The 25,118-nt window shown below is 42.5% G+C and overlaps 1 protein-coding gene across 2 annotated transcripts in view; it reads right to left on the minus strand.

Moving 5' to 3' along the window:
* The window catches only part of ptk2ab (protein tyrosine kinase 2ab), a 144,800-nt gene extending 128,404 nt beyond the window's left edge, over positions 1-16,396 (minus strand). For both annotated transcript variants that reach the window (XM_083761665.1, XM_083761662.1), the window contains exons 1-2: positions 16,264-16,396; positions 819-845 (exon numbers count right to left, since the gene is read on the minus strand). In XM_083761665.1, the coding sequence (XP_083617791.1) occupies positions 819-845; positions 16,264-16,300 (64 nt within the window). In that variant the 5' untranslated portion in view covers positions 16,301-16,396. The remainder of the gene's footprint in view (positions 1-818; positions 846-16,263) is intronic.
* Positions 16,397-25,118: the final 8,722 nt, after the last annotated feature.

Below are 25,118 nucleotides of genomic sequence, written 5' to 3' on the forward strand. Positions count from 1 at the left end.
AAACGATCGTCTTTCCAATGGGGCCGGCAGCTTTGTCTAAGCATGTTGTTTGCTGTGTCAATTTGCAGGTTATCAATGAATTATCAATGAGTTATCAATGTTAGAGAGAGAATGAGGACGGTATCAAATAAATGATACGGTATATGGCTACGCTACAGAGCACCAAAGTCTGACGTCAAAATCGGTAGAGGTCCACGGCTTCGTGTACTTTTTATTTGCATTGTAATCACCATAGGGGGGATTTTAGATCGCCTCATATAAGAACCGTGTTTGAAAAATAAACATGTCATCCCGGCCGCTTCACTCATATGGATACGAAGAATCAACCGACTGAGAGAAAACACTAATGTTACTGTGGTGCAGTACTTAGTTTAGACAGTTTTTGGTTTAGACTAGTCATTAGTTAGACCAGTCATTAGTCCTACAACCTATCTCAAACCCTCACCCTAAACCTAACCTCCCACGGGGCAGCACACCTAAACCTAACCTTAACCCATGTCTAACCAATGACTTGTCTAAACTGTCTGACGCTGAATTAGTTACATTTTCGCTAGAAACAGACGGTATAAAATATGACTGACTGATTGTCGTAAACGATGCAGAGACACCTCCCCGACAATATCGCCGGGACAGTTTTATTCTTGGACCACAGTGCTCATACGAGGTGATTTTAAGATGATCCCATGTTATTCTCCATAGAGACAAATGTCCACGAACCCCTTAGAACCTACGCTCTACGGCGTCTACGCCAACAAATATCTCCACCATAGATCCAACTACAGGAGGAATGTAGGTCCAAAATAAAAGTTCACACTCACCAGCGTAGTACGATATCCTGGAAATATCTAGAAGAGAAAACAGAAGAGGAGAACATACGACATGTTAATGGAATAACAATAATCATTATTTAGTTCATATGAATTAGGGTTATATTCATGTATTCTTAAATAGTTCGATTTGTAGATGGGACAGAATCAATATTGAGGGTTTAAGTGGGTACACTACACATTAACGTGAATCCAACACAGCGCTACACATTGATAGTGTTGTCAAACAGTCGATGAATAAAACATCTATGAAATCTATCTGAAAGTTTAATCTGTGACACAATTTTATTGCTTCATCTCTCTCTCAGCTAAAGGGACGAACAGAGAAATGTTGAAGACCACCGCAACAAGATCACACACACACACACACACACACAATCATCAGTTACTTAGCAACAGCCACGGCGAGGGATTACAATTAATAAGACCTCGGTTTACGAGCGAACCATGTAGGCCTCTGGGTAAAGACACTCAGGCCGTGTTACAGCCTAGGGTTTCATTTAAGCTACTAGGTTGACACCAGTGCGTTACAGTGTAGTTCTGGCCAATTGCAACTAAAACGGTAAATGGTGCCTTTATATAGCGCCTTTATCCAAGGCGCTGTACATACATTGTGCATTACATTCACCCAACACCCATTCACACACCGATGGCGGCGGAAACCATGCAAGGCACCAACCAGCACATCAGGAGCAATTAGGGGTTCAGTGTCTTGCTCAAGGACACTTCGACACTAACTCTGGGGGAGCCCACAGTGTTCGAACTGGCAACTTTGCAGTTACCATCCGGCCACTCTACCGCTGATCCACCGCCGCCCTAACTAACCTAACATTTATCTAACAACTAATCACATACTAAATAATTCAATGAGTTGCTGGCACCAGTGGTGGAAAGTAACAATTTTGTACAATTTTGATGTATTTTTACTTTACTTGAGGTATTTCCACTTTCCAATACTATTCCTTCTACTACGTCCTGAACACATTTTGGAAATGGAACACTATAAAATTGAAGCTGATAAATAGCTTCTCTCCTGATTGGATAACATTGGCAACCGATGAAGGCTCTTGAAAATCAAAACGCACTGGTTACTTTTAAGCTTTGCCAGACTTACCACAATAAAGCCTATATAAAAAATAAACTTGTATTCTTTCCAGTGTGTGTGCGTGCGACCATGCTCACACGTGTGATACTAGGCCAAATTGTTCCACAACTTCCATCACTTCGATGCAATCTATTGCCCCGATCAGACTACTGATTGATAACAACGGTGTGAGACAGTGTGGGAGAGGGCTTACTCGATGATTGACAGGGGTATTTCCCCAATCACACGCCAAGAAGAGGACCCCAGGAGATTCACTGGACCGACAATGGACATTAAGAGGCTCAGCTGACTCAGGCTGGCAGGTGTGTGATGACAAGTCAGCAGATTGTGATGTCACTATAGTCCATTCCACTGCCTCTGCATGAGTCAGCAAAACACAGCTTGCCTTACACAAGTATTACACAGCTGTACTGGGCTTACACAAGTACTACACACTACACAGCTGTACTGGGCTTACACAAGTATTACACAGCTGTACTGGGCTTACACAAGTATTACACAGCTGTACTGGGCTTACACAAGTACTACACAGCTGTACTGGGCTTATACAAGTACTACACAGCTGTACTGGGCTTACACAAGTACTACACAGCTGTACTGGGCTTACACAAGTACTACACAGCTGTACTGGGCTTACACAAGTACTACACAGCTGTACTGGGCTTATACAAGTACTACACAGCTGTACTGGGTTTATACAAGTACTACACAGCTGTACTGGGCTTATACAAGTACTACACAGCTGTACTGGGTTTATACAAGTACTACACAGCTGTACTGGGCTTATACAAGTACTACACAGCTATACTGGGCTTATACAAGTACTACACAGCTGTACTGGGCTTATACAAGTACTACACAGCTGTACTGGGCTTATACAAGTACTACACAGCTGTACTGGGTTTATACAAGTACTACACAGCTGTACTGGGTTTATACAAGTACTACACAGCTGAACTGGGCTTGCCTTACACAAGTACTACACAGCTGTACTGGGTTTACACAAGTACTACACAGCTGTACTGGGTTTATACAAGTACTACACAGCTGTGCTGGGCTTACACAAGTACTACACAGCTGTACTGGGCTTACACAAGTACTACACAGCTGTACTGGGCTTATACAAGTACTACACACTACACAGCTGTACTGGGTTTACACAAGTACTACAGTAAAATCCTCACAGTGATCATTTAACCACTTAAGCTCTATATACTTTTTTGTATAACGCAGAGAGGAAATAGCCTGAAACAATTATGTTTCACCCCCAAAATAAGGATGGCGTATTTTGACTACATGTCATTATTGTAAAGAATTGTCCACAAATTTCCCCAAATATATATTAAAAGAAATAGGACAAATATATATTTTAATGTCATTTCAATGTCATGTGAAAGCAGGGAATCATAGCTTCAAATTGATATGTTGATTGTTCAGTTTGACCCACCAGTTTTGAAGAAATTAGAGAAATGTCTTGCAGAAAACAGCGAGTTGAGAAAACAGGCTTGAAAGGTTCACTTCTGTGGTCTCTAACATTACACCTATATATAGCTACATGTTTAAGCATTTATTTCATATGTACATATTTCAGCTGTGACATTTATTTCAGACATGCTCCTCTCCTGAACAGTCTTGCCGTCATGACTGTCTCTGTATAAAAAATAGTCACATATTATATCATGATATTAGACTGGATATTGTCTGTGATTTTGGATACTGTACTATTATGTGTTCTATAAAAATATAAATATTGGAACGTGAAAAATCGGTATTGGCAGACACTCAAAATCAAATCACTCAGATCTGGAGCAAGAGAAAAAAAAACTTGATCAGGACATACCTAGCTATTTAGGGATCCTTGGCATGGAAGCCCATCTCTACATCAGATAACTAAAAGCATCAGTTACTTAGCAACAACCAGAGTGAGGGCTGAGGATTAATACCACCTCCAAAGATGTTAACGAAGCAACCTCTTTAGGCCTCTGGGTAAAGACAGCCATGTTAGTGTCTAAGACTCTCTAGGTTTATCATTTTTAAGCAGAGGGTTTGGCGCCACTGCTGTGGAAAAACATGTGTTCTTCTGCCAATTGCACTTCATCACATAATCCAGTTAGTTCCTCCTGGCTGGCACGGTTCAGTTTCAGAATCGATGTCAATTCTGATCAGAGAGTAAGAGCCTTGCCGTGCCAAACTACATGGTCTGCCTGTTCTCTCTATGCTGCTCAAGTGTGAGACCTCACACTACACAGCTGTACTGGGTTTATACAAGTACTACACAGCTGTACTGGGTTTATACAAGTACTACACAGCTGTACTGGGTTTATACAAGTACTACACAGCTGTACTGGGTTTATACAAGTATTACACAGCTGTACTGGGTTTATACAAGTACTACACAGCTGTACTGGGTTTATACAAGTACTACACAGCTGTACTGGGTTTATACAAGTACTACACAGCTGTACTGGGCTTATACAAGTACTACACAGCTGTACTGGGTTTATACAAGTACTACACAGCTGTACTGGGTTTATACAAGTACTACACAGCTGTACTGGGTTTATACAAGTACTACACAGCTGTACTGGGCTTATACAAGTACTACACAGCTGTACTGGACATACACAAGTACTACACAGCTGTACTGGGTTTATACAAGTACTACACAGCTGTACTGGGCTTATACAAGTACTACACAGCTGTACTGGGCTTATACAAGTACTACACAGCTGTACTGGGTTTATACAAGTACTACACAGCTGTACTGGGCTTATACAAGTACTACACAGCTGTACTGGGTTTATACAAGTACTACACAGCTGTACTGGGTTTATACAAGTACTACACAGCTGTACTGGGTTTATACAAGTACTACACAGCTGTACTGGGCTTATACAAGTACTACACAGCTGTACTGGGCTTATACAAGTACTACACAGCTGTACTGGGCTTATACAAGTACTACACAGCTGTACTGGGCTTATACAAGTACTACACAGCTGTACTGGACATACACAAGTACTACACAGCTGTACTGGGCTACACTGGGCTACAAACTACATGTTCTACCTGTTCTCTCTATGCTGCTCAAGTGTGAGACCTCACACTTGTGAGGTCTTTTTCTTGGTTGAACAAAACTAAAGTTGTCCATTAACTCAACCCTCGTCTACTACTGTATATGCTCTGGTGAAATACCGTGGAGTGACTGTCACTTGATAGAGCTGCTCTTCAATTAAAAAAAATGTCACAGCCAAATCATTTGCCGTGTGACTGACTAGTCTCTCTAGCCAGCTGCCAGACTATCTATTTACTTACACAATCTTCGAATACTAGGTAGGCAGGGTCCGACTTTAACGGTTGCCCGATTGCCAGGGGCAAGTAGGAAAAAGAAGAAAGAAACGTCGGCCAAATGAGACCTGTCTAGGCCTGCCAGTCAGGCAAGTACCATTTGAGCACAAAGTTTTGATTTTGCACTGCATCCTATTTGCAGGCTGCCACGGACCGCCTTTTCTGAACCTCTCGACACGTTGTGAGCTTGTAGATCAGCTATTGTCGGGGCACAACACAGCACGCTATAGTGGAGATGCGGTGTGTACGACCGGGATTTCTAAACAAATGTGTTCCAACGCGAAATGCGGTGTTCAAGTTCAGGAGACTCAGGGGGGGGGAAAAGCCGTTCTCCTGAATGCTATACCTTCCGGCGTGGCATGGAAAGGAGAGGCATTTGCATTTCTTTCACCACAGTAAAATGCTGCATCCGTGGTCTGGAGAGGGCAGTTGTTTTACAGACGGGGTAAAAGGGCACGGGCTGAAGCCCCCCTTTGATGTCTATGTGTGCACTCTGGGCTCTCTGCCTGAGCAGGGCTCTCTAAACCACTCTGTCAAATCCCACCACACTCTTCTCCCGTTTCCCCTCTGAGCCTTCCTGCTCTCTCCCCGTCAATAAACACAGGATAAAGAACACAGTGGATGGATATAGCCACACAGCCCCTCTTCCAACACAAATCCATATTCTATAGAGACAAAATAACATGTAATGAGAGTAATACAGAGATAACTTGTTGGATTACCGGCATGATGTTGCCATCAATAATACTATATTTAGGTTGGGGGTTAGGGGGGAAGCAGTCGCTCAGGAGGTAGAGTGGACGATCGATTGGGAATGGAAAGGTTCCCCGGTTCGATTCCCCGGCTCCAAGTGCGTGTGGGTGAACGGAATGCACATTTGTGATCGTGATTGGATAAAAGGTGCTAGTATATAAATGCAACATTTTGCATTGACCATTTTTATCATTTTGTTTCAACAGTTATTGAACTATTACAACATGTAACACGTCCGGTAGACTGAAGAAATAAAATAAAATAATAATAATAATAATAATAATAATAATAATAATAATAATAATAATAATAATAATAATAATAAATAAATGTACACACACTTTCACAAATCCGTTTTCAAAACAGAAGACTGCGTAGCTGGATGCTTTGCTTGTGTCAGACGCCAGTAGGACTACTCCGGCTAAAAGCCTATATCACTCCACCAGAAATTTGCTAAACTAATACTCATAAACTTTCTTTACGGCCACCCTTTCATACACAAAACGCAGCACTTAAAAACGTGTTTTACAAGCAGCAGAAGGACAGATAAGAGATGCAGAGAAAAACACAGCACAGAAATGATATTACAAATCTGTAGCTAAATCTATAACTGAATCCGAGAGTAGAGTATGTGTTCGCAAAAACATCATTTCTCCGACCAAAAAAGTGGACGACGTGAACAGACACATTTTTTTCCTGTTGAACACTCCTCCTTTGAACCATTTTAAAAACATGCTCCGAGTCATATATAAGATATATTTTATCTTTTGCTCTTTGTAGTATTGTATATCGGTTACATTTTATGTGGGTTTTTTTTAACACTTTATGTTTTAACCCCCCCGTTATTGTCTGTATTCGCGGTTTAGCTCTCCCTCTCTCGCTCCCTCTCCCCCTCTCCCCCTCCCCCTCTCTCCTCTCCTCTCCTCCCCCCCCCCAACTGCCTCTAGCTACAATAAACCATAAAGGTAGACAGCAAACTAATGACGCCAAGACAACTGCAGCTGCATGTATTCTGTAAACCATGGGGCTCCCAAACTTTTTCATGTCAAGGACCCCCAAATTGACACTAATTAGCCCTGCGGACCCCCATTAGAATTAGAAATGATATGCCAGGGACCCCCATGAGAGAAGATTTTTTACGGCTCTAGCAGTCATTCTCAACCCGTTTAATTTGAAGAACCCCCCAGTTTGACATGCATAATAGTCTACGGAGTGGACCCCCCATTTAATGGCATTTATATCTCCGAGACCCAATTTATATTGTAAAATTGTAAAACCAATATTAATTTAACTCTGAGAGCGTAGAAATTGGTTCCATTTGTACAAGCTCAGAGTTACAGACCCATAAGGGTCCATTTGGTTCCAAACTATCATTTAGCTGGGGACCCCTTGGAACTCCCTCAAGGACCCCTGGAGGTCCCCGGACCCCACTCTGGGAACCACTGCTGTAAAAGATCTTCCTCTCATCAACAGTGGTTTCCACCCGAATGGGCAAATCTCAAGGCCTAAAAAGATGTAGGTATAGTTTAGCCATTTTCGATTTTGAACATTTGTGAAAGAATTTTAAGTACATACAAAAATGTAATAAGTGTAAGAATGTAATGTCATGGCCTAAACAGGGACGCCAGGTTGAAAGTGGTTTAAAAAGTATTTTTGGAGGGTATAGAATTTGTAGAAGTAGAGGGGCGCGCTTATCATCATACATCATCATATCAGAGGCGTATCTACAATAAAGGCAAGGACAGGCGTCCGTCCGCATGTCCACATCCATGTTCCATACGCTATAGGACAAAAACAAGACCTGAGAACTATTAGTGGACAGCGGATTGGCCGTTGCGGTAGAGTGAAATTAATACTATAAACATCGTCATATAGTGCATTATATCAGTCACTGACTGAAATCACTTCAGATTGTATTTATTTGACAAAGATGATTTATTGGAACATTTGTTTTGTGACTTAACCCATTCTGGGCGGGAACCCCTTTTGGTGTTTTAAGCATTATGTTCTACTTTAGCTATTAATAAATAGCAGACCTACAAGCCCATACCCCGGCACTCGGTGCTGCGCCGCATGGGCTTGTAGGTCTGCTATTTTTGAAAAATCGTGAAAATGTAGTGCAAATTTCTAATATATATTCTTTCACAGCCCCTGGGGGGGGGTCCCTGGAGCAACATATTTTCAGATGGGGGTCGATGGCCAAATACAGACAACTCTGGGGCTCCTTGACCTGAAATAGTTTGCGAACCAAACAGAAAACCGTCAGGATTTAGAAGACATTTGTAGAATCGTCCTCAGATATAAAACAGGTTAAAACAGGTTAATTTGGTTGTTAATCTATGTATTAACCCATTTTGGGCGAGAACCCCTTTTGGTGTTAGCATCATGTTATGCTTTAGATATTGAAAAATAGCAGACCTACAAGCTCATAGAATACGAGCTTGTAGGTCTGCTATTTTTGAAAAATCGAAGAACGACTGACATAGAAACATAGCTTTTTCAGAAATTGAGTTAATCCAACTACAGCAGTCGTCCACGCCAACTCATATCCCTGACACACGTGTCCATGGTCTCTCAACGAGGTGACGGGAATCGTTTGGGGGAATTCGACGCTGCTTTAACTTCAAATTTTAGCTTTTTTTTTCACACTTTGTATAAATATCTGGGTTACGTAACAGGGCTGCTTTTCCTACAAAACAGGCCGGCTTTTAAAACAAGATGTTACGTACAACAAGATGAAAGACGAGAGAAAAGATTGCATCATTTCACACATGTCTTGGCAATTCAGAGGAGCAAGGAACAAACAAACCCTGGCCCTAATTCACTTTATCGTAAGACAAGTGCAGGGGCAAAGGATAGCGGATCTGCAAGCTCACAAGGCGTGGTTTGGAGGAGATAGGGCTGACCCAAATTATTATTATTATTATGTTTTAATTGTTGATCAAAATAGCTGATCTACAAGCACACAATGCATTGCAGCATGACATGTTGAGAGTTTTTAGATCTGCTATACCCTTCAAAGACATATGCTTGAGCTCCATGATTCACAAATGATTCATGAATCACTGCCTCATTATTTAATGCCCCCCCGGGTCATTTAAATGTTGAGCATGTCATAATTGTCACAAAAGAACAGCAGATCTCTATATGCAGCCTATAATAGACCGGCTTTTCGCGTAGCCTTATTTTTTTCCCTGTTTTGTTTAAAGTCATTTCACAATAGTAAGGCGGCAGCCAGAGAGCCTATATTATGGCTATTTGGGGCTCCTGACTTAAAATAAGATAAATGATAAGGTATTTTGTTGTCCCTACTTTGTACTTGCATTTAGAGTAGACACGAGGCGCCTCTTAGGTAGCAGTATGATGGCTTTGTCAGCCTGAGTTCTCTTTGTGTATGGTTACAATGTCTCTAAATGTTTGGGACAAATATGAATGTATTGTATATGGGTGTTTTCATATCTTATGCAATGGATATACTTTGACACTATCACTTGTGTCAATGTCACCTGATCGGTGACAGTGATTGGGACTGATTTTTGATGGGCCACAAGTGTGGTTGGTTGGTGTATGTATGTATGTATGTATGTATGTATGTATGTATATATATATATTCTATACTCATTCCTTGAAGGTCTGAGGCCCGAAAAGTTACCACTTCAGTAAAGAGATATCTGGAGCATAAAATGGTGTGCAGATTTTTTTCATTTGTGACTTTGTTTTGATCCAGCACCCAGCCTATATATATATGTGTGTGTGTGTGTGTGTGTGTGTGTGTGTGTGTGTGTGTGTGTGTGTGTGTGTGTGTGTGTGTGTGTGTGTGTGTGTGTGTGTGTGTGTGTGTGTGTGTGTGTGTGTGTGTGTGTGTGTGTGTGTGTGTGTGAAATGAAATGAGCTATATACAGCTGTGCCTGGCTATGTGTACAGTATGGATTTTTTTTAGTTTTTTACCATGAGCTGCATCGATTCATCTGCCAAACCCTGACAGATTTGATCAGGTATATCTATCTGCATTTGCCCGGGGCTACAGCTGTATAGATGGAGCTCCAATAGCAACAACACCATGAAGAAGAGAAACCGTATAGCCCGAGGCACAGGATGGGTGTCGGAGATAGAGAGACGGACACCTTGGAATTCGACAAGAGCAGAATGTATAAGACCGCAACTGGAACGCCACGAGAGACAGACGGCAGCATGGGGTTTGTCTTCTTAACCCCATTTAGGACTGAGGCCAGCAGAATCTACAAATGTCTTCTAAATCCTGACAGCTGAAAAACCTCATGTTTCTACAGTATGGTCAGTGGTTCTCCTGCCCGTCGTCGCAGTCGGCCACCGGCCTACTTGGGAACGATGCAACTTGGGAGCCTAATGATATGCGTTGTCATAGCACCCCGTTTTTAACTGTCAGTTCCATGGATGAAATTGCCCACCGACCCCAATCACAAAATATATTGCTCCAGGGAACCCACAGAAGTGAATATTCGCTGTGAAGGAATATATGTTCAAAAATGTACAAGCTTGTAGATGTGCTATTTTTCAACAGCTAAAGTATAGCATGCTTAATAAAACACCAAAAGGGGTTCAAGCCAAAAATGGGTTAATACAAGACAGGGGAAGTATCTTGCGGGGTGCATACGTTGGTTAGACATACTAACCAACAGGCACCAGTGCTGCGGGTTAAAACTCACCCGTGCCTCCTGACATGTGGTGGCAGGTTAAAACCAACCCGTGGTGGGTTAAAACTAACATGTGGCTCCCGACATGCATGGCAGGTTAAAACTAAACCGTGGCAGGTTAAAACTAACCCGCGGCAGATATAGAACTAAACCCCTGGGCTCCCCGCAGTCCCGACATGCATGTCACGTTAAAACTAAGTAAACCCGTGGCTTCCTGTGAGTTTAGGTTTAGGTTTTTTGGGTAGGGTGTCGGTCGGACTCATGGCTGTTTAGGACGGGTTTAGACTAGTCATTGGTCAGACCAGTCATTAGTCCGACATCGACAACCATCTCTAACCCTAAACTAAACATGACCGCAAAGCACGTTAATGTCGAAGTGTCCTTGAGCAAGACACTGAACGAACCCCTAATTGCTACTGATGTGCTGGTTGGTGTCTTGCATGGTTTCCGCCGCCACCTGTGTATGAATGTGTGTGTGTGTGAATGTAATGCACAATCTATGTAAAGCGCCTTGGATAAAGGCGCTATATAAATGCACCATGTACCGTTGGCAGGTCTAATCTTAGTACGCGTCCCCTGTAGGACTGTTGGACCAAACACATGCACCCGTATCTCGCACGACACCACTGCACAATGATTTGTTTACACCATTTTGAAATGATAAACGACTGAGACAGAATAGGGCCGAGTCAAGTCTAATGTATTGTACACCCTATAGAATGACTGTGCAGTTTTGCCTAAAACAACTACCTCTCACTCTACGGATCTTAAGCGCTTAAACCCTATACAGTGATGTAACTAGGGTGCGTTTTGCGTCCAAAAACGCACTTTATAGTTTTGGGACGCAATAGACCATCAACCTGTGCGTCCATGGGATGCACTACTGTACTCCCACTGAAAAGAAATCGCGGGGGTGAAAAAATGCGGTAAAACAATAATCTACGGAAACGATCATTTTGTATGCCCACATCCGACCTCATCCTATGTTATAAAAAATAAAATCCATGTAGAAATCGTTGTAGAACCACTAATTTGTTGTAACTACATTGTCAACACAGCGCGCCGCCATGTTGCTCAGGCGAGCTCTGACCGGGGAGCGGAGCGCTCCGAGCGCAGCCTCTAGAGTAGACTAGAGCCGTTTAGAGAGAGCGTGACGACAATTGAGTGATCAGTGACGCTTGCAGCCCGTTGCAGCCCCACGAATAAGCAGTGAACGGAGATGTCGCAACTCTCTCAACTAAACCGCGCTGCCTCCGACAGAAATATTTAGGGGAACATGTTTTAGCGTGACAAGCAGACCCTATTCACAAACAGACAATGAGTCACTTTAAATGAGCTGTGCTGCAGTGCATTAAATGCACCATACTTAAGCTCACTGATTGCACCACATTATTATTATTATTTATATATTTTACATTATTTTGGTGCCATTATATTATTTACTGTTCTGCATACGTTGCACTGTTGTGTTGTTCTGTTTGCATACTTTGCAGTGTTGTTGCAAACATCTCTGCAAATATTAAAGTTTTCAGATTTGGAATTGTATTCACTTCTTTCATACATTTCTACATGAATATAACCACATTATAACAATCAAAAAATGAAATGATAGTTTAATGCTGCAATTTGTAAAAATGACAAAATGTGACTGACAAAACGTCGCTGAAGTGGGACTCATCAAGTGTCCCTGGGACTCATCTACAAGACCATCCCTGCATCCTGGGACTCATTACATTGGAAACCTAATTACATCACTGAGCCTATATACTTAGATGGCCGGGGTCCCCCAGGGCCCTATGCTTGGCCCCACTCCTTTGTTCCCTGCTTGCCAAGTCTCTCGGCTGAAAATAGCCAATCTATAAGGCTCGTAGATCGGCTATTTTCTGCCTAATGTTCACCCCCCCCCCCCCCCCCCCCCCAGAATTCCGGGATGCTAGTTTCCATGTGGTTAAGTTAAGTAGTCTACTCCATACCATACCCCTTACACACACACACACACACACACACACACAAACGTGTACAAACAAATCCAACAACACATGATTCACCTCGAGTACAGTCGTATCTGAAGTGTAATCCCATGTGAGGGACGGTATAAAAAAAAAAACTACGGCTGAAAACAACATACTTTTGGTAGAGAATAAACATACCAAAGCTGTTCAATTGCACAGTGACTGTGGTCAACCCCCCCCCCCCCCCCCCCCCATGACAATCCATTGTCAAATGCAGGTGTATGCATTTATTCCCCAGGGGATGACAGGAGTGACACAGGATATCTGGTACCTTGCAATTCTTTGGTTGCCATTTTGACCCCGAGGACGATTCTACGAATGTCTTCTAAATCATGACAGTTTTCTGGAGAAAAAAAAATGTTTCTCAGTGGTGCTCAATATTTCATGTCACGCACCCCAAAAAGGATATGTAATTGGCCGCCGACCCCCATCTGAAAACATGTTGTTCCAGCCAGGGACCCCCCCTGAAGCAAAGATTTGAGTTCAAAACGTTCGCTCTGAAAGAATATATATTCAAAGATTCGCGCCACATTTTTATGATTTTTCAAAAATAGCAGACCTACAAGTTCATAGCGCGGCACTCGGTGCCGCGCTATGAGCTTGTAGATCTGCTATTTTTTAAATAGCTAAAGTAAAACACCAAAAGGGGTTCCTGTCCAGAATGGATTAACACCAAACTAAGTAATCTGATTTTTTCCCCCCAAATCTGTTTGGAGCGAAGATCTGAACACTGGCTAATGATGGAGAGCTAACTCTGTTATACCATCCATCTATAGATCTATCTATCTCAGACGAAAACAGAATATGACAATCATATATATATATTATTTTTTTCGGTCCAGAGGCGTTGACAGTGGCACACACTATGTATCTCGATCAGATAGACTAATAGACTATAGAGCGAATGCTCATTTTAGATCAACAGACACATACAAGACCTGTTCTACAGATACCTTCTAAAACCAGTAGCGGAAACACGGTTCTCATTTTTCCACATGAAAAAAAAAGTATTGTCTTTAGTTGCTGAGCATTACTACATTCAAAATGTGGCACCTCCTGGAGCCAACTACTGTGGTTTTAAACAGACAACATCAAAGTGCTTGACTTAAACCTCTCTTAGTCTCTCTCTTGTAGTACAAACATAAGAGTATGTCAAAATAATTGAGGGTATGCGCATGCTTAAAGTGAATGGCTCATCGAGTGGCAAAACGAGTGGCAAAGCAACATACAAAGTGAGTTTAACATTGTTTAACGTTGTTTAATGCAATCAGATATGACTTTTCTGTTTGGATGCATGGGCAGTCAAGGCCAGAAAGTAGTTTTTTGCCACTCAGTAGGCATTCCTGCATAACTTCCTGGTTGTCACGTACTTACCATCTATTGGACAGCTAACCAGTGCTGCACGATTCTTACTCAAATTTAGAAATGAGATTGCATAGGTGTCTGAATTAGGGATGTTAATAGTTAATCGATTAATCGCTGTTAGGACATTCTTCAATTAAACATAACAGTTAATTAATCGATTATAATAATGCGGTTCTATTCTATCATTGGGCGGTTTTCTGTGAATGTAATGCTGTCTGTGGCGAGCGCGTGGCTGAGGAACGCACATGTGGGCCGGTTAAAAAAGGTCCCCTCCACCTTGTTAGCCACAGAATCGCATGTGATGTTACAGACAAGACAGTGCACTATTCATTTAATTTTATTCCTCATACAAAAGATGCCATTGCCTGGCCCAGCATCTCAAATGGATAAATAAATATTATTTGATTAAGGAATATAATATGCCTTTTGTATTCTTACTGTATATCAGCAAAATGTAGATTTTCATGTTAGACATTGAGGGAAATTAAGGTCCTCCGAATCGATCGATAAGGTTATCAATTATCAGTGAATTAATCGACAGGATCGAGTCCCACTAAAGCATTCAGTTGTTCCTCTCGTTTTATCAGCTTTTAAAACGGTCTCAAAACAAAGAAGAAAACGAGAACAGTGGTCTGCTTACTTAAATATTAGAAAATAATATTTATCAATATCAGAGACACACAACAAAACGCTGGACGGCGCCTGCCCACCACACCTGGGGGCGGTGGTAGCTCAGCGGTAGAGTAACCGCAAGTTTGCCAGTTCGAACCCTGTGGGCTCCCCCAGAGTTAGTGTTGAATTGTCCTTGAGCAAGACTCTGAACCCCTAATTGCTCCTGATGTGCTGGTTGGTGCCTTGCATGGTTTCCGCCGCCATTGGTGTATGAATGAATATTTGTGTGAATAGGTGAATGTAATGCACTATCTATGTAAAGCGCCTTGGATAAAGCCACTATATAAATGCACCATTTACAACCTGCTGTCACGTGGTAGGAAAATAAACTGACAAATGACCGGACAGTAAATGGGAGCGTCAGGAGCTGTTTTTGTTGCCATGGGGATATGACTATCCATTAACCAATTAAAGCCCTATATCGTCTCTATCGGGGTGGAAACCATGCATGTCCAAAACTGTCTCCACCCAGTCGAAGGCAAGGGGAAAGACTATGTTTTGCACCGTCCGTCCGCAGCTAATCTCCGGCACCGTTGGATTGATCGTAGCCAAACTGTGCACACACACACACATACACACACAGTCCCCTGGATGCCACAGCAGAACCTCTGCTCCAAATTTGCCCACATGGGCATGTTAGAGCGCCACCAGGAGGCCGAAGCCATTAAACGAAACGGTTCTTTCAGATTTTTCATACTCCATCCCTGATTGGCTAAGATTGACTTCAAAAGTTGGCAGGAACAGGAACAAAACACTACGTTGAGGAACAAATGCCGCCCTTTTAACATCTCAATTTGCCATATGAAACAGAATAGCAAAATATATAAAATAGCAAATATACTTAAGTACTGTACTGTTTGTCTTTGTGACTGTGATTATCTGCCATGATGCATCCTCTACAACACTGTATATTTATTGGTTATTAACTGCTTCTATGATCACTCAATAGCAAACAATTGCACATTGCACACCCACAACAAACTTCTCTGACCCGGTTGGGAGACCTGAGGCCGCGCTACGAGCTTGTTAGATCTGCTACTTTTTGCAAAATCTTGAAAATGTGTCACAAATCTTTGAATATATATTCAGGGTCCCCGAGGTAAAAAAATAAGAAATGGAAAGATATTACGATTTAACTGTCTTGGGTCCAGAAACAACAACAACAACAACAATCCAACACACGCACAAACGTGGCGCACACACTACAACAGTCACACACTCACAACATGCAGTATGTACTGTACTGTATGTATGTATGCGCCACACACACTTACTCTCTCTCCTTCGCACATGCATCTGCTTGCACAGCGGTGAGAGCAGTGAATTCCTTTCCTGCCCTCAGCCAGTCAGACGGGACACCTCACAGAAGAACACGCTTGCTTCAAAATCCCAGTCACTAGTACTCTCACTCACTGCACCACTGTTTGTAACCCAGTTACCCACAGAGAGAGAGAGAGAGACACACACACACACACACACACACACACAGCACCTACTGTACGACGTACCTCCATTGGTGCAGCCCAGCAGATCCCAGAACTGCATGTCGGCAGCTTGTTTGGCAGAGGATTAAAAACCCCTCTGTGAGTGTATTAGTATACTACTGCTTCTCTCCTATATCCTTCCACTTCCTAGTTCCTGGGCTGTCACTGCGATAGAAGAGGGAAAACACCTCTCTCTCTCTCCCTCTCTCTCTCTCTCTCTCTCTCCGACACACCTGGAGGCCGCGTCCCATTTCAAAAAACAGCAGCTCCCTTGTCCTCTTCTTAACCTTTCAGAGCGAGTCCCAGTATAGGCTGTACACTATACACACCCTCTGCCTCTGCCTCACTCCCCTGTTTACTGCCCTCCCTCCCTCCCTCCCCCCCTCTTCTGGTGCAACCAGAATTTCAACATCTGCCCTGCATATCGCCTTCACCGTCCCCGACCAGATCAGTGGACCAGAAGAGGAGAAGGGACGGGGGGGACGGGAAGGGAACAAATTAGGCTACAGTGGTGAAATGGAACACGTTTTACATGCGTTCTTACCAATACTGGAAAGCTCGCCTCAAAGCACAGTCACCCCGGGCGTACAGCCGGCGGAACTGCTCAGCCTATGGTATTCCTAAACATAACCTAAGTAAATTAGTAACATTACTGAATGCTTAAACGGTTAAACCTACCTTAATCTCAGTACAATGGTGCCAAAACCCAACCCCATTCCTAAACTTAACCTCCAGTAAAACTATGCCTAGCCCTTGCCCAACTCGTTTCTGATCTTATTCTCTGTAAAAAGAAAAAAATAAAGATTACAAGAAAAGCCCCACCGAGCGGTCGGCGAAAAAAAAAACGAGGGCGAGCTCGTTTTAATCAATACTGCAATGTAGAAATACTCTGTTACAAGTAAAAGTCCAGAATTCTAAATTTACTTTGAGTAAAAGTACAAAAGTATTGGCATCAAAATATACTTTAAGTACTAAAAGTACAAGTCATTATGCAGAATGTCTGATTTCAGAGGTTTCACATGTATAAAAGTAATTTTGAAAATAGCAGATCCTCAAGTTTGTAATGTTTAAATAGGGCTGAAGTGGTTAATGGTTAATGTATGTTATTAATAAAAAGTAAGTTACAAGAAACTAAAGTTTGCAAATAATTTTACAGGCAATTTGATTGTGGAATAGAAGTAAAAGTATTGAAAATCGGAAGTACTTAAGGGCGACTTCACCCATTTTCAACCCATCTTCATATAATTGGTCCTCACTAATGCTAATGATTATATGGGCCCGTTTGTTTCTGCTCACTCTGCGTCACAGAGAATTCACATTCTTGGCAGCCAGTGCTGATGTTGTTGAATGTATGTGCCAGGACATACATTCATCATTTTGATCATTGGTACTGGTCATTGTCAGTCATTTCTTAGTACGTTTACGTTATCTGTACAATTTTTGTTTACAAAGCAAACGGAACACTGTAATTGTCTTTAATCGCAGTTTTTTCGTATGATAATTCTTCGGCAACTAAAATGTCACGATCGTGACAGGTCTACTCATGAATAAATAACGATTGGCTCTTCAAATAAAACCGGTGGGGAGTGGAGTGTGGGTGGTATACTCAGCTATTTGTATTATTTCTTTTATCTATTTTCTACATTTGTCTTGTCTTTTTTGAACGTGCTCAAGCTTGAAACACAAAAAGAAGAGAAAGAAACCCATAATACTGCTCCAAATCCACCAGGCTGTGCCGAGGTGTTTATGACAGCAATTTCAGCGTTCATGCTTCACAAATGATGGGTCTTCAGAGTCAGGTAAACAGTAGCGTGTCCCAAAGACTCTGGGTCTGCTGACTCTGCTCCTTAACCCATTCTGGATGGGAATCCCTTTTGGTGTTTCTAAGTTATCATTATGTTGTTGTAGATCTGCTATTTTTGCAAATCTTGGAAATGGAATATATATTCTTTCAGAGCGAACGTTTTTAAATCAAATATTTGCTTCTGGGGGGGGGGTCCCTGCTGGAAGCCTGCTGGAACACCATATTGCCACATGCGGGTCGGCGGCCAATTACAGATACATTTGGGGGTCCTCCTTGACATGAAAACGTTTGAGCACCACTGACATAGAAACATGGGTTTTTCAGAAAACTGTCATGATTTAGAAGACATTTGTAGAATCGTCCTCAGGTCTAAATGGCTCAACGGCACACATGCATTTCAGCAGGACAACGATCCATCTACTGTACAGCTGCACTGTCTCTGGTACAGTCAGAAAGCAACCATATATTTTAGTTCAGCAACATAACAATTTAGAATGCATTTTGAATACAGATGTTCGTTGGCCTGCTGAGCCTTTGTTTGGTCAATCACTGCCTGAAATATTACCTTTCCTAGTCTTTTTGTTTTGTTATGCAGGCCGGCTAAATGTGTGTTGTTGTTGTTTTTCTTGCATGGCTGCATTTTGTTTTATTGGAAGTAATCTTTGAGACAGCTGCATACCTTTGGCACCTGGGAGGATAATAGGAGGGAAACAGACTGACAGAAAGGGAGAGAGAGAGAGAGAGAGAGAGAGAGAGAGAGAGAGAGAGAGAGAGAGAGAGAGAGAGACACAGAGAGAGAGAGAGAGAGAGAGAGAGAGAGAGAGAGAGAGATGGGTAGAGAGAGACAGAGATGGATGGGGAGACAGGCAGGGGGAGATGGGGTGAGAGAATGGTTTACAGATACAGAGAGTGAGAGTGAGAGTGAGAGTGAGAGAGAGAGAGATAATTGAGAAATACAGAAATAAATAGAGATTAGGGAGCCACAGAATCAGATGGTAATGGGGAGAGTGAGAGTGAGAGAGAGATGGAGAGAGAGAGAAGGCATGTTTCGGCCACTGCACCAGCTATCTGTGTTGAATACAAATCACTTCACGCCACGGTGTCAATAATGAAAAAATATGAAAAAAAGCAGCCATTGTTTTTTTTTATTATTATACCCTCCGGTTGCTGGTCAGTTCACTGTGGTTGCAGGCAGCTCCCAGCCTTACGTCACATCAAATAAAACACGACGCACGTGTGTGTGTGTGTGTGTGTGTGTGTGTGTGTGTGTGTGTGTGTGTGTGTGTGTGTGTGTGTGCGTGTGTGCGTGCGTGCGTGTGTGTACGCGCTCGCGTGCGTGTCTCCAGCCCATAGATGCTATGCTAACCGAGCTAACGGTGTTCTTCTATATATTCCCACATTATTCACCCACCAGGCAGCAGTCAATACTCACCCTTTAACCCGCACACACACACACACACGCCAGCCGCGCCTACTCCTGCTCAGCAGTCAGTCTGCCTTCATTCTTCAGTCCCGCAAAACACCTCCTCCACCCTGGCTTTATGTATATGTCCCTGCTGTTGTTACTAAAAAGATATTATTACCATTACTACATTTCGGTATATATATCCAGCGTACGGGGTTCCCCTGTGTGTGTGTTTTTCTCTCTCTCTCTTTTTGTCCACACAACAACAGCTAGCGCGTTGCCCCCGTACGGTCGGTCGGTCGCTCGGTGACGTGACGCCAGCTGTACGTGCATTCAACGCGGCCCCGGTCCCATAGCCCGGAGGCACGGACCCGGTCCTCCTGCTGCTGCGATTGGCTAATAGCGTCGAGGTTGTCGTGGCAACCAACGACCCCCAACTCCCCCCAACCCCAACCCCCCCCCCCCCCCCCCCCCCGCGTGTGTGTGTGTGTGTGTGTGTGTGTGTGTGTGTGTGTGTGTGTGTGTGTGTGTGTGTGTGTGTGTGTGTGTGTGTGTGTGTGTGTGTGTGTGTGTGTGTGTGTGTGTGTGTGTGTGTGTGTGTGTGTGCATGTGCACTGTTCATACAAGGCAAAATAAATAAATAATGTATATCCATATAGACGCAATAACTGCATGGAAGCCTATTCTATTGAATTGTCCTCAGAACATTGAATGTGTGTGTTGCCATTTCATTCAATCAGAATGCCCACTATGTCATTTCCATATTTATGTTATTTCTCTTTAGTTTATAGGCTACAGTAGGCCTACAGCATTTGAGATATAAATTTTTTGTTAAAGCGTCACAGGCTATAACAGAATGAAAATGTGTAAATCTTGCCTGCATATATACCGGTAGGTTGTTAATGGTACCCCTACTTTCATCAGCTGATTCTTAGGGAAACGAATGAAAATAAATCATCATATATACACTGTTAAAAGACAAAAATCACACCTGTGTGAAGTGAGGGGCGCTAATATATTAAAGTCTAACTTTTGATTAGGTGATGGATGCATGTCGATGTAAAACAAACGGTGCCAACACAATGCCATTAACAATAAAGAGACAATATATGACGTAATGAGGGACAATATGACGTAAATTTCCCCTTCATTGTCAATGGCATTTTTAAAACAAACATTGAACTAAAAACAAACATTAAACCTGTATATAGGGCCCCTAAAAAATAGGGGAATGGGACTTTTAAACTTTTTTACAGGGGCCAGTTTCAAATTGCAGCCGCCCGTAAGTGCTCTTTGGGAGCGGTTTTGAAGGAGTCTAGGGATTCACATTTCGTAAGGGCTGCATGCTGGTAGGCTGTTCCACATTTTAGTGGCATTGGAGCGAAATGAGTTTAACCCCTTGTTTGAGCCGAATCTGGGTTGAAGGTGGTTTGTGGAACTCCCTCTGGTGTTGTGATCATGGACTTCAGTGACATTAAGGAAGTATTTTGACAGATACATGGATAACTATCTATAGCCTGACCACTCCACTCCACTAGGGTATCTTAGTAGTGTAGCGAGTCTTGAAGACCAGACCCATTGCTGTACTCTGTCGTCAACCCTAAGCCAGCGGGGGCAATGGCTTGAGTGTACAGGTTTTGATGAGGTATGGAGCATGTCTTGAGTGTACAGGGGTTGATCAACATAATGGAATGTCAAAACAGGTCAGCTCCATATATGGAGATCTAAGGTTGGCCAGTGTCTTGAGTGTACAGGGTTTGATGAGAGCCTAGGTAGGGCTGGGCCTTCATTTTCAGGCCTGCTGAGAACTCTAGTAGGCGTGGCTGCACTAATAACTTTGGGGTGGCCCGGGCTAGAGTTTGAATGGACAGGTATCAGTCAAGAGGGAGACATCGAAGAGGAAGGACGGGTGCGGTAGGATTGGAGTGTCAATTTGGGGGTCAATTTGGGGTCAATTCGGGGGTCGATTTGGCAGTCCTTGACATGAAAAAGTTTGTGAACCACTGGACTGGAAGATCCGAGGAAGAAGAGCCTGCAGGACAAGCTGGCTGTGACGCAGACCTGACGTGCACATGTAAACAGAGCTGCTACCTTTCAACACATCTTAAATCTGAGGTTTGTTTTTGAAGGGCACTATCTATAGCCCCTCCTATGCCTAGCTTTCGGGGATTGTGTGAACACAAACATTGGCCTGTGATTGGCTGATCACCCCATAGCATTATTTGATTGGCTGAGCAAAGTACATATTGAAGATAAAGGTGAGGGCAGACAACTGAATGGAAAGGTGAGGACGCAAACTGTGATTGGCCAGAATGAGATGATGTATGATGATACACTAAAAAAGTAAATCAATATCTTTGAGGGGCGATAGCAGTGTTGTTTTCGTCGACTAAAACTATGACGAAAAATGTTCATCGACTACCTTTTTTCACGGACAAAAACGACATAAAAACTAAGCCATGATGACTAAAACTAAATATATTGACAATTTCGTCAACAAATAAAATCTAGACTAAAACGTTAGGAAGGGACTAGTGGACAAGAGATCCAGTAGGCTATAAGTCATTTTACACTTGGTTGCATGCTGAAAATAGTCTACAAGCTCACAACACGTCATGCTGCGACACGTTGTGAGCTTGTAGATCGGCTATTTTCAACAAGTGTAAAAACATTACGATGGCATCAACGCCCACCAAAATACATTTTAGTCGACTAAATCAACTGTAGATTTAGTCGACTAAAATCTTATGATATTTAGTCGACTAAAACTAGACTAAAACTAAAACATTCCAGGTGACTAAAATGTGACTAAAACTAATTGAAAACTATTGAAGAGACTATGACTAGTCTCTTTATAGGAGGCGATAGCCCCCTCCTATGTCCAGCTGTTGGTGTATACAGTGTTACCCAAGTTTTGTCCTAACACAAATATTGCGTAACACCAAACATACTATTTAAATAGTAAATTGTCTTGAGAAAAAATTATTCTATTCGGCCCAAATTGACTAAAAGATTGCTGCTATTTGTTTTCAAAAAGCTTTGATTGATTGATTGATTGATTGATTGATTGATTGATTGATTGATTGAATTATTTATTAACAGATTGGAGAATTACAGTACATTTCAAGCACAACTCAATAAAAATCTGTTAACTGTGGACGACACCATAAAGCATTACACTTGTTTACAATAGGGTCCACCATTCATCATAATCTCAAATATACACTTCTATATAGCCAAAAACAGGAAATGATCATGTCTTACAAGTATATATTAAACAACACAATGTGACATAGACATAGCTCTAAAATGCTGTACCTCCTCCAACTGTATATACAACAGTTTTTTTCTCATGCCAATAAAGCTCCTTTGAATCGAATTGAATGGATAGGAATGGAATGCGTGTGGAGTAAGGAGCATAGGTAAGGAGGTGCTGCACTCTGCTGGCCGTTGGAGGTGTTGCATCCTGGCTGAGGTCTGGAATCTGGATATGGTCTGTGGAGTTCTCCCCAAGGTGTGACTCAGTGACTGTGTGATGTGTTGTCTTCAATTTACGGTAGATAAAATTATTTTAAATTACACTTAGTAAATCCAGTCATTTTATTTTTGGTTGGTTGTAAGATTTTAGTCGACTACAATCTTATGATATTTGGTCGACTTAAACTAGACTAAAAGTAAAACATTTCATATATGACTAAAATATGACTCAAACTAAATTTGTCCTTTTTTTCAAAAGACTATTACTAAATTAAATCAAAATGCGCTGTCATTGACGAGGTTCTTCCTTGGCCTTGTCATGGAAGTCTGTCGGAGAGCACTCCTCTTATATCATTATTAAATATCACAATGAGACACAAGTCAGACTTTCAAAGTATTAGAATTCAGTCGAATTCGAGTTTGAATACGGAGCCAGCATTCAATCGTTACAATGGAACACCACATACTACAATTTACAATTTAGGCATTTAGCAGACGCTCTTGATCCAGAGCGACTTACATTAAGCAACAACAAAAGCATGGCATAAATATAAAAAGTAGTTATCATGAATCATGTATAAACTAAGAACGTAACAGTGGAGTATCTATGTCAACTATACATACTATAGGCCTACTATATTATATATTATACAATATGCATGTGTACTATAAAGTGCTATGACTACATAAAATGCAATTCTAGTCTATGTAACAAGCTATAAGTCTGTCTAAAATACTATCTAAGTCTACATAAAGTGCTATCTAAGGGGCTAGGCTAGGGCAAGTGCTACGGGCCATGGTGGACTCTGAAGAGGTGGGTTTTCAGAATACGGCGGCAGATTGGGAGTGAGGCTGCAGTTCTGACTGTGATGGGAAGTGCACTCCATATAGTTTTATAGATACTGACTCAAAGAACAGTACAAGTAGTACAAGTTGTACAAGTTGTACAAGTAGTACAAGTAGGAGAGCTTATATAGGCCTATAAACTGCTGCCACAGCATGCAGTGCCACCACCACCACCACCACCACCACCAACGGATATATGACACTTAGTCTTCAGCCCATCCCAGGAACCACAGGTCAAAGGTCAACAAGATAGCCAGCTGACCTAATATTGCCTCAAGGCAACAGAAAACAGGATTGGCAAAAGGAACACAAGAATGAACACAGCTTTGGGAAACAGTCAACTCATGTGAGTTCTGATGAGTTTATCCTTAAATTAATTACATAAAATGAATAACATTGCTTACTATAGTGTATTCCAAATCTCCTCGACAGCCATACCGGGAGTGAGCATGCAAAGTCTCACGATGATCAGTCCAGCGGCGTCTCAGATGAGCTGTTGGCAGAGATGGATGCACAGATGCAACCGCATGGCGCATGTGGATTTCTGCCGCCATGGTGATGATATCATATCGATGACGTCATACGGTCATAGTGACAACAAATACGGGATGGGAGGCAACCTGCGCTAATCTGCACGTGCTAGGCTTGGACCGCAGCGGTTTGTGTTGTGTGATGTCAGCCCTCAGCTCCTGGTCTACATAAGGTGTGAAGTGTCTTAACTTCATCTCAGTATACGACGCATGGCTGTTATGTTCTAAAGGAGTTTCCCGGGAGAAAGACAGAGCCACGTGAGAGCGTAACATAAAAAGGACATATCGTCCAAACCCCCAACGGAGGAACAAAATTAGACTCTCGTTTCCCATCCACAAGTCTATTTGTATAGCATCAGGTTTGATAATGGAAGGACAGAGGGAGTCCCAGTATATCCAGATTCAGAAGAGGGGCCACAACGACCTCTACTGCCAAACACTGAGGATCCTTCCAGGAGCCCGGCAGCAAATAAACTGCTCTGTAACCAACAGCCAAAGACAAGGAGACACAGATGACGAACCAAAATCTAACAGTCACCAGCAGCTCGCCAAGAACGTAGCTCTGGCGGGAGAAGTGAAGACACACCAGCCGGGTTACACGACGACGGGACAGAAATGGTACGTCTGTAAGCAGTGCGACAAGAGTTTCAACGTCAAATGTAACCTGACGGCCCACCAGCGCATCCACTCTGGGGAAAAACCCTTTATCTGTACACAGTGCGACAAGAGCTTCGCCGTGTCGTGTAACCTGAAGGCACACCAGCGCATCCACACCAGGGAGAAGCCCTTTATCTGTACGCAGTGCAACAAGAGCTTT

Source organism: Protomyctophum parallelum (assembly GCF_964188405.1).
Source record: "Protomyctophum parallelum genome assembly, chromosome: 3".
Classification (NCBI taxonomy): domain Eukaryota; kingdom Metazoa; phylum Chordata; class Actinopteri; order Myctophiformes; family Myctophidae; genus Protomyctophum; species Protomyctophum parallelum.